This window comes from Oryzias melastigma, linkage group LG8 (assembly GCF_002922805.2).
Source record: "Oryzias melastigma strain HK-1 linkage group LG8, ASM292280v2, whole genome shotgun sequence".
Classification (NCBI taxonomy): Eukaryota; Metazoa; Chordata; class Actinopteri; order Beloniformes; family Adrianichthyidae; genus Oryzias; species Oryzias melastigma.
In genome coordinates, this window is record NC_050519.1 from 7621424 (window position 1) to 7632755 (window position 11332).

The following is an 11332-nucleotide window of genomic DNA, read 5'->3' on the forward strand; positions in this document are numbered from 1 at the left end:
CATTATTTGTAACATCCATATTCCTAATATCTCTCCTTACTGAACTAACCTGGACTTTCTCCAACAGACCAGTTTTATTTATTCATTCATGGATTAGTGAATAGTTTTGTAGTTTGACTGATCAATGTGACTAAGTCAATTTCCAGCTTTGACATTAGCATTAAGTTGTTAATACCATTTTTTTTTAAAGATCTGCTTCCTAGTGAGAATAATAATGGACACTTATAGTGATGCAGCACTGAACTGGTTTGTTAAAAAATACTATTTTTATGAGTCACTGTGATGATTGGAAAATTGGACGCCAATTGACTTTGAAGAAGGAGTGTGAACATTGTAAGTCAAAAGGTAATAAATAGAAAGGAGGAAAATATTTAAATGGCTTTCTAGGAAGATAATTAATAAAAATATACTATCGCAATGATGTAAGAACATTATATAAGGGTTGCAAAGATGTTTTGTGAAAGCACATAATGCCTCTTTGCTGCTTTCTGCGCCATCAATTGTTCGTCAAATGTTAAAAAGTTTTATTTTAAACTAAAAGGGATGTAAGAACTTATTGTTACAAGAATCCAGCATCCCCCAAAATATCTCATGTCTATTATTTAGAAAAACTTTGAGTTTACTCACCTGATACCTGTTTTATTTATCTATATCTTAGGAGGATCATGTGTAACTTGACATGGCAGGTGGCTTGTTATAGAAAATGTCTTTGACAAAGAAGTGATCAAGATGCAAAGTCTTCAGATTTCTATTTTGACAGGAACCTTTGACATGATTGATGGGATAAATACACAATTCATTTCCACATTATTATTCTGTTGTGAGTCATTGATGTCTCTAAGAAAAATAACATCGTGCTCTTCAACCTTTTAGCTGAAATGACTAAAATAAAAAATCTCATGCAAACATAAGAGAGGGAGGTGAAAAAGAATTGATCTCTGACTCGTCTTTTTCCAGCCTGAGGCCTCTCCCGCTCCTCGCTTTAGCCATCATTTTTGAACCTTGTCACTTGTTACTTTGCACTGAAATATGTCTGTGTTTTGAGTGTCTAATACAGCCAGAGTAGGATACTTTTAAACCTCTCTGAGGCAACGGGAGCTTTTAAAAAGTCAGCCTGTCATGCCAGGGAACGACTGGAAATGAGCACTTAGACATTTCAAACGAGATTTCATCAAAGGAGGAGGGATCTATTCGTGAGGGGTCCTAGTGGCACTTAGCGGTATTGCATCCAAAGCTCCCTTTCTGTTGGCTTCACTTGAGGAAGTTGGGGACAAGTTCTTATTTTTTCCCAAATTAACATTAATAATCTTAATATTTTTTAACACAATTTATTGGTACAGTTTACATTATTTACACATGGGCATTTTGTTGTATCAATAACCTCAATTTAATTATTTTATGCAAAAAAAAGGCCTTATTGTGTTTTTTCCCCAAATAATTATAAGGTCAAACATATCCATATAAACCAGTTAAATGATTAAATAAGTAAAAAAAAAAGTTAACTCTTATCTGATCTTATGTGCACCCTTGACTTTATTTCACAGTACTTTTTCCGAAAGCAGATAACATAGCATTAGGAAATGAATAAAAAACACAATATTGTGCTCTTGTTTGTTCTTGATGCACTTGAACATCAACTGTTGATTCTTCTAAAGGTATTCTCAATATTTTAAACTCTTATTAGACACAGAAGTGCTACAATATGCAGTATAAAAACATGTCGGTAAATAGCTAAATGAACTAAAACCCTGACAGCTCTCAGAAAACTGTGAAATGCATTTATAAAAGTAACAAATGGAGTCTGAATGACAATATAAGAAATAAAAAAAAGTAATTTACATTTACACAAATCCCAAAATCTTAAGGCGGTTGAAATATTAAGTCAGACGACCCAGTTAAAGAATAACAAGGTGCTTACATTAAAGATCCACAACAGGCTCATGATTTCTCATTTATGGAAAATAACAGCATCATAACAGTCCGACTTAATCTTATGATACGCACACAAACATTTTAAAATGGATTCATAATTGTGTATCGTTACACCTGCAGCAAAACTTTATGAACTTTATAGTAGAAAATTACAAGTCAGACTTTGAAATCTCAATCCCCTCTATAACTTTATTTTTGCTAATTATGAACTTTATGTTCAGCTTAGATGGAAATGTTAATAAATCAAGAATTGTCTGAAGCAGCTCAGTTTAAGCACATGAACCGAAAAATCATTTTCCAACAGCTTGCGCATGACTAAATCTAACCCTATTCAAATGAAAACTCAAAAATGAGGATTTGTTGGGAATTGGAGATAAATACAGCATTTTTTTCTATAATGTGTAGTCTGTTGATGGTCTTTTCTTGACTGTAAGGTTGGTTTTCCCAAAAAATTTTACTAAATTTAAGCTGAAAACCTAAATAATAATAATAATAATAATAGTATGGCCATAATGTTTCTTGTATTTATATATAAAAACATTGGAAGACTTTGGGTCATGTCTTTTTAAAAAAAAACTAAATTTGGAAATTAAGGTTAGTCTTGACTGATATGACGTTATACACCAAAAACGCACAAATATAACATTAAATTTTTTTTTTACATTTATCCCCTATTTAGAAATATATGATGAAACATCATGAGCCTGGTTGGAATAAAAAAAAAAAAAAAAAGTTACCAAAACAAAATAACAAACAAACATATCAGGATATACAAAATCACAGCCAGTAAGTCAGAAGATTCAGTGTCACATTCTCAAATTTAACTCTAGCATGTTTAATAATTATCTTGTATTTAGCTTTCATAATTTACAAAAAAGGTTCAACAGCCTAAGCGGATAAAAATAACATATAACCTCTCAGCAAGCGACAAGGCCCATCTGAATAACAAACTACCCTCTGTTATTTATTAGGTTACACGTTATGCAATATAATACACTGGAGATAAAAACCAAACAAAAAAACACAGTTGTTAATAGCATGAAATAAATATTTCTCTTGAAAATGTACATAAAAGCTGCCGTAGACAGATCAGAATATGTATCTATTACATTCATCCATCGGGCTCCCCTGCAGGGCAGAACAGCTGTCTGTGTACCTAAAAGCAACAATTGACAAAGAACAGCTGCCTTCCCTTTGAAATACTCAAGATTAATAGTAGGCTTTCATGTCATATCCTGTGTTTGGATACTTTTCAGATGATCTTGTAAGGAAAGGTCTAAAAAAAAAAAAAAAAATCAAATGGATGTAAATTCACGCTTCCCCCTTTTTGTTTGTGTGATCTTCAGATCTTGCAGGGATTTTGTAAACATTTCCGTTATTTTTTCACTTTGGTTCTAAAAAAAATGGTTTCTGCAACCGTTGGAACAGATGCTCACCACTGCATGATTTATGCTGCACTTTAGTCAGCAGGAAGTCCGTCAGGATCCATCCGGTGAAGTACGCACAGTGTGATTCAGGGGTCTTAGAACCGAATCCGCTTGAATCGTGTCAAACCGTTAACAAAACAAAAGGACGCACAACAGGTGGCGACGAGTTTAAAATGACAAATGTTGGTTTAAAATAGACTCGCCCTTCCGCAGCAAAAACACAAGATAACCTATATGTTTGATAAACCTGATTCATCCACTAACAATTCACCATTTACACAGCAAACATTGCAAATATAGAAACCCATATCTGTACATAGTTATGAATTAAATATATGCAAGGAGGAGGGAAAAAGTGTTTTGTTCAAATGGGTCCAGATAGTTCTCAAAAAATGTCGAGGTGTCAGTATCTTCGTAGAGTAGTTCCATAGTACACAACAGCAAATCCACTGTCACAGGACTTGGCCATGCGATACCCAAAACCTATTATCCACTGTAACATATATTTATATATATATTATTATTCTCAATAAATTTCTCCTGGTGAATGCTTTACACAATGTGACAAATTCAAAGAATCTTCACCCCATTTTCTTCACAGTCAAGAGAGAATGTTACGCGCGAGTGACTAGCTGATTATAATATGAAAGTATCCACTGATTTTTAGTCGTCGGAGGAGGTTCATGTGTCATTTCAACAAAATAAAGTCCATTTTAAAAACACCTAAATGGGTTATGATTTATGTTGAGCTGAAACTCCTTTCCAGTAGTCTAAAATGTCATGCAGGTCCTCGTCCTTTGCAAACTGGACTTTCTTTCGCAGTGCATGCCCAGCAGCCATGTACTCCTCATCTTTATGGCGTTTTCGGTGGAGTCTGAAGCGCTCCCAGATGCTGTGTGAGGGTTTGCAGTAGTATTCGGGACTGGAGGAGTAGCTTAGATTGTGATACTGAGATGGCATTTGAGAAAACGCTAAGTCTCTGGAGCGGGAGTGGGTGAGAGGATCCAATAACTTGTGGCTGTCGGGTCCTTCCAGTTCTTCTATCTGAGCATCGGGGTATGAGTGCCTGTGCTCACTGTATTGGCGGATCTTCTCTGCCTCAGCCCTGAGGATGGCAGCAGCTGGTGTTACAGTGAGGATGGTCTCTCCAGTTGGGGACGTCTTTTCTATGTACTTGGATTCAGAGCGATAAGGCCTTGGGCTTCTCATGGGTCCTCCTGTGGCAGTGCTGGGTCTCTTAGGAGAGACATCGGAACTGCGATGCCTCTGCAGAGAGTGGTGGTAGCTATCTTTATAAACTGGGGATAAAAGACCAGATTTGTTCTGGGGGTGCTCTGATAATAGGACAAGCTGGGGTTCTGCGGTGGACACGGCTCCAGATTTAACCCCCTGAAATGAAGTGGATTCAGACTTAAGGGCATCTATGCAGTTGTTGATGATCTGATTGACTTTATCCACCTCTTTTGCAATGGTGGATATTTCAGCCACTGATCCTTGACTGTTCCCGGCCATTCCAAGATCACACTCTCTACGCTCGTGGTGATCCATACTTCTGACATCCATGTAGTTCCCCTTGATCATTTTAGGAGTCTCACTTATCTCCTGGAATTTATACTGCTCCATTTCACCTGCAGATGGTAGGTATGGCATTCTTCCCATGCTCTCCCCAGCCAATAACTGCTTCTGTGACATGCGAGAAATAGTCCCACCTTCCAGTTCCTGTCCATACTTCAGTTCCATTATGTTTTTCTTTAGGCTGCCTGCTTTTTTGTGCTTTTCATCTTGCTGGCGCTTTCTTCGCAGGCAGTAGTAAACAACCCCAAGAAAAATGACCATACTAAAGAGGCAGCCTAAAATTGTCATAATGTAGTGAGTAGCTGTCGCATTATTTACAATTCTTTCCTTTCCATTCCGAGGGTTTGTAGAAACTATTAGGCAAGTGTGGTTGTGTCTTAGAGAGTTGCGTATTGAAACGATGCAGTACGTGTAATTGATGTGGGGTTTCAGGTTTTTTAGCTCAATGTCCTCCTTTTTGTCTTTCAGGTTTTGAATATCTGTGAAGAAGCTGTTGTTGTAAAGAGCCAGAATGTACATCTTTTTGTATGGATCAGGAATCTGGATAGTAATTGTTGCCCCTGCTTTTGTTATTTCCTTCAGTTCCATCTTAAGTTTTCCTTGCACTTCGTTTTCCGTGGTGCTAACAGTAATGTCGTCTGGTTCGGTGCCTGAGGGACATTCATCCATCCCACAAAGCGTTGAGTCGGGTGGTATTGTTGTGGACTCAATGGAAATGGAGATGAATGGTGTCACGTAGTCGTCGGTACACACAGTCGTCAGCATGTGGAGGGCATTTCGGTACGTTGGGTTGTTGGGATTCTGGCTCAGTAAACTGTATCCTGAGACGCCAGGCGGGGAGTCACACACCATACGCTCATTGGTACGGTTTGGAAAAACTGAGAGCCATTTCACAAATCCCAGTAACTCACAGGAGCAGTTGAAAGGGTTGGTGTACAGCTCACAGGTGGTGAGTTTCGTTAAACTGGTGAATGTGGACCCATCCAACTGCTGGATGCGGTTCATGGAGAGATCGATGTTCTCGATGTTTGGGCACTCCCAGAAGGCATTAGGTGTCACAGTCTCAATCAGGTTTGCCTGGAGGTAGAGGTACTGCAGCTTTCCCAGACCCCGAAGAATCCCCTCTGTCAGGTTCCGTAGCTTGTTGAAGCCCATCTGAAGTACTTGTAGGTTGAACTGAGCAGAGAAGGCCCCATCCTCTATGTAGGAAATTTCATTCTTGGTCAAGTTCAGGTAGGTTAAGTTGGCAAAGCGGCTAAGGGCAGAATAATGGATACTTTTTATTTTGTTTTCATTTAGACGAAGGTCCACGATGGTGCTGTTGATATGCTGTGGGATGGCCTCAAATGGTGGTTGGTTTTGGCTACAAATTGCAAGCCAGACAAAGCCCTTTTCTCCTTCGATTAACCAGCAGTCTCCATTCACTCTGCCAACATGAGTCAAATATACAATGGTTACAGACCAAAACAAGGCACTCATCACCGTGCCTGAGCTGCAGGCCATCGGTGCTTCTTTGAGAGTCATGTGCAGGGCCAAAAAGTATCAAAGGAGAGCAATGCCACTGTTTCAAAACCTTTTAAGGGACCTTGTCAGAAAATCAGCTGGATGTTCGGCTGCTCTCAGGGCCAGTCCTTTTATTTGTCGCTGCTGCATTGATGGATGATTGAGGATGAATATTGTCCTGAAGCATCAGCAGATAAATGTGGGGTATCTCTTCTTGGTTTGTTTCATTGAGACTCGTCTGCAGTTTACTTGTGGCGATGTTCAAAAACAGATTCCTCCACTTCAGCTTTGCTTGTGCTTTTTTTCCTTCAGAAGTAAACCTCATTAAACAGCCTCATCTTGGTGAATCTGTCAGCTCCCTCCTCACTGTGACTCATGTGCACAGAAGAATAACCTGCAACACAGAGACAAGACAAAATCGATCTTAGGTACAGAGCTGATGCTAGATGCAGCTTAAAGACATACATGTTGCATGTTTTTACTAAAATTGTAGGTTGTCCAATTTGGATTAATTTTAAATCCTCCATGTTTTTTGCTTCACCAGTTGCTTTTTCACAGTTTAAAAGATGTGTGAACTCCCAGTAGTATTTTGGTACTTAAGAAAACTGCTGGCCAATTACAGCTGAACAGGTAATGGGAAGCAGACTCTTTGTTTTTACACCATTAACCAGAAGACTTCCAGGGAGGAGGACAATGTTAAGAAACACCATTAAAATTACATGTACCACATCTTGCAACGTGACAGTCAGATCAATATATTTAGCATCCTCCTCTAAGAAGAAAACACTTTTTGTTTATTGGTCAAAGAAGAAATTCAATAGAATGTAAGGGTAAGAGACAAAAGTGCAAATTAAACCTATTACCTGTGGTTTATGTGATGAAAACTACTATAGCAGTATTAAAACACAAATTGGTGTGCATAGAGAAGCATCCAACTGTGATGTAGCCTTAACTCGTCTGTCTTCTCAAGTTATCTCAAGAGAGACCACTGATTATCCTTACAAGATACAAATGAGCTGCAAAAATTCTAAGAGAAACTGTTAAATGTACATTATACCTCCAGCTTGTTTGCTTTTTTAAGCTCTATTGGACTACAAAAAATAGACTATCTTCTTCAGCTGGGGATCATTCGTCACAATGTGCTGTTTAAATGTTACTAAAGTGTTATATTTTGCTTAAAGGAAGGAGATTTGTGCTCCCCCAATTCCTGCCATGAAATGTAAGAGTCCACATAGTCTTAAACTTCACAACCCAACTGTTGCCATAGAGAGGTAATAGAAATAGTGAGTACTGCTTGGTGCCCATGGTATGCGGTTGGATAGTTGCTAAGAATATCAAGACATTTAAATCTGCCAAATAAATTTGATATGCAACACAGAGGCGCCTTCACGTAATTACCTGGTGAATACGTTTACAGGAATTGCATTTTGTTCTGACGCTAGAAGAATGTTTTATCTCCAAGCCTTTCAAAATAAAAGACCACAACACATGGTACTGATTCAAGAATTAGATATTTAACAGATACCTTTTCATTTTTAAATCAAACTTTTTAGAGAGCAGCTATACTTTTAAAGGGTTCTGAAATGTTAAATATTTAAGTCAACAAATAGACCGTGGTTTGTTTAGGAACTTGCATGGAGTCTCACCTACTGTGAGAAAACCTTAGGTTAACATAAGAAGATGTTGCTTTGTTTTTAGGACATGGCTCACAACAGGGATAATCACACTACTAGAGGAGAGTATATGTGACAGTTGATGGCAGAGAGAATATACTTCAAATGGAAACTAGGGTTGCCACAGAGAATCTAAAGACCACTCCTGCTGTCATTTGACCTTTGTGTGAGTTTAGCACATTAAAGTCACACTCATGTTGTGGTTTTGCCCGACTCTGTCTCAGATGAGGCAGTGTTTGTTTCTGCCTGGGACTCTAATCCTCAATTTGTAGTCCTTGTTTGTTCATTAGCAGGATCAACCTCTGACCACCAACAGCTCCGAGGTCAGTAAACAGATGAAGGCAATGACAGAGATGCTTCTCGCCCACGCTTTTAGAGTTTGGAGAGTTATTCTTGTATTGCACATATGGTGTTTATTGATTTATTTTTTAACAACAGCCTTTCTCACATATTTCATAATCATATGGACATTGCTTTGGGATGTTTGGCACACTCTATTGTAACCATAGTCTACAAACTCAGCATGTCTCGCAAATCTTGACTTATTTATTTTTTACTCTTGTTGACTGAAGGAATGGTGTCTGTGGATATCTCATTCAGAATTTATGGAAGACACAGATGATGTTGAAAAATAAGATTTATTTAATGTGAGGAGTTCTACTAAAACATGTTTCCATATATGGGTTTACATGATTATTATTGAAATATTTTCTTGGTACAGGGGGCTATATCTGTATGACAGTCACTCCCGCAGTGTTTCTGTGTCACTGTGACAGAGCTTGAAGGCTCACTGTCTTGTATTAACCTGAGGACCTGAGGAGGGAATAAAATAAAATTAAGAGACCCTTTTTTTTTTTCAATCCCTTGATGAGGCAGCGGGTCTCTGTCTGCTGGCATATCGAGCGAGTGAGCTCCGCCGCGGGAACAAAAGCCAGTGATCTGTCCAGAGCGTATCCCGCCTTCACCTTGAAGTAGCCCAATGAGCTCTGAAACCCTGCAGCTCCAGCGGGTTAATGAACTAGATGGAAGTTCAAGACAAAAACGCTTGCTTTGGACTAATATTCTACCTGCTGATCAAGTCAATGAAAACATCATTGGCCCAAAGCTGAGTTCCTGATTGGCAAATGTGACGCAGCGACCTTTCAAACTTCAGATATACATATACATATATATATATATATATATATATATATATATATATATATATATGTGTGTGTGTGCAAACAAACAATTAAAAAAGGAAGAGTAGATCCAAACCCATTCTAATGCATTTTAGTCATTCTTCTCTGAATCATAGTCAACAAAAAAGAGGGACAATGCTATAAAATTACTCTGGAACTTTGGTTTTATAATTTCAGGCTTTGCATGCTTTACATAGATCTGAGTTTGCCTCGAGGGTGAGATTATTTGCCCATTCAGCCTTATAGAGCAGTTTTTGTGCCCATTACTCCATACATCCATTATAAACAGGGAAGCTGATGCATATATTGACAACTCATTCAGTTTCTAAGCTACCAAGAGTTAATATTCAGGTTATAAAAATAAGCATGGGCAAAACCTTTTTGAAAAACTAATAATTCATTTCTCAGTTTTGATAAGGGTTAATCCATTTCAATAGGCTGTGCAGCTGCGGCCTTCATGAACATACTTGTACAAATCAAAGTGCAACAAAAAACGTAGTTTTGAAATGTAAATGAGAAGTTGTTTTGATGCACAGAAGTGCCGTTCTCCTTGGTGCACACAAAAAAATTATCTGCAACAAAGCTTAGATAATCAAGTGAAAGCTCTGGTCAGCCTTTAAAGCACAGATAAAGTGCAAGGAAAAATGCTGTGTTGAGCACTGCAACAGAATGCCAAAGGCTGTCATTACAAAACCACCTTCATGATTACAAAAGAGCAGCGGCAGAGGAGCACTAAAGAAAAAGAACAGTCTCAAAGCCCCTGGGAGGAAAGAGGTTCCAAATCAAATGTTCCATGAAATGAATATGAAAAATACCGCTCCGCAGAATATCCATACGGGCGAGAGATCTTTAAGAGGAGAAAACGCTCTTCTTATTTTTCCGTCCATGACCTTTATTGCAAATACCACACGGCAGAGACTGAGCCCATCTGACCTGGCCTCTGCTCACTCACAGCGTGACATCGGTGTAAGATGCTTTTAGCCATTAAATGGAAACTTAAGTTAAGCCTGAAAGGTCCGACCAAATTACAATTGTCTTTCTTTTAACTGCACCCCCACTAAAGATGGCTTGCAGAAAGGCACCTTTTTTTCTTTTTTTGCTGGTCATAATGGCTTGCAATTAATTATTGAAAGGACTCTTTTGCACTTGGGTCCCAGCGAATTCAGAGCAAGTGCCAACAAAAACAACGCCTGCAGTGTTAAGTTGTTGAGGGATAAACACAGCAGCCAGCTACATTAAAATTAATTTCCAAGAGCTTCACTTTCATGCAAATCACACCATACTGTAAAGTCAGATCTCAAAGTTAGCCTGAGGCCGTCTGTGTACGTGTTGCCTTGTGAAAGCTTAGGTCTATTTTTCCACAACAGACTCACTTTCAATGATGGCAGCAATCTGCACGGTCCAGTGCTGGGACTCTGTGCAGCCGTCCAGAACACCCAAGGCATCAGAGCTGAGTGTACACCCTATCAGGCGCAGACAGCCCCTGCATGGACTGTTTTCCATTTATGCCTTATGAGCTGGGTAATAAAGATTTTTCTTTTGCTTTTCTTTTGTTGTGGGTAAGCATTTAAAGCGATTCTCTTAAAACAATGATTTTTGTTTATTCCATCAAGCCTTTAGACTAACAAGTATAAAAACTGCATTTTGGTGTAACTTCCCTTGAGGACAAAATAAGTGGAACTTTTTGGAAAGTTGAGTAAGGAAAATCTTTGTGAATGCTTGTCTCTTTGCTCAAAAACCTCAAGAGTGGCCTCTCTTGCTGGTATTCTCAGGAGTGCTGCTCCACTGACAGAGCCAGTGCTTGAAGGCAATCGTTGACTGGTTCTCCAGAAGGCCGCATGGAAAAAAAAAAGTGGATCAAAAATGTCTCCCATTGTTCCCCAACAGTGTTGTATGTCAGTCACTCCCCTTTCTTGAGGGAATTTGTTCAGAATGAACCGTTTTGATGCTAAACGAGACAGTTCTGTTTTAATTTTAAATCTAAAAACTATTTTATCAAAAGATTTTTCAACAGGTTAAAGCTTTCCTTGTTCGTCTCTGT

General features: G+C 38.6%; 1 protein-coding gene across 1 annotated transcript in view; it reads right to left on the reverse strand.

Annotated features, from left to right (window-relative positions):
• Positions 1 to 1510: 1510 nt before the first annotated feature.
• Positions 1511 to 11332, reverse strand: part of elfn1a (extracellular leucine-rich repeat and fibronectin type III domain containing 1a) — an 85107-nt gene continuing 75285 nt past the window's right edge. Inside the window, exon 3 of the mRNA XM_024272898.2 lies at positions 1511 to 6831. Within this exon, the coding sequence (XP_024128666.1) occupies positions 4092 to 6458 (2367 nt within the window). The 5' untranslated portion in view covers positions 6459 to 6831 and the 3' untranslated portion in view covers positions 1511 to 4091. The remainder of the gene's footprint in view (positions 6832 to 11332) is intronic.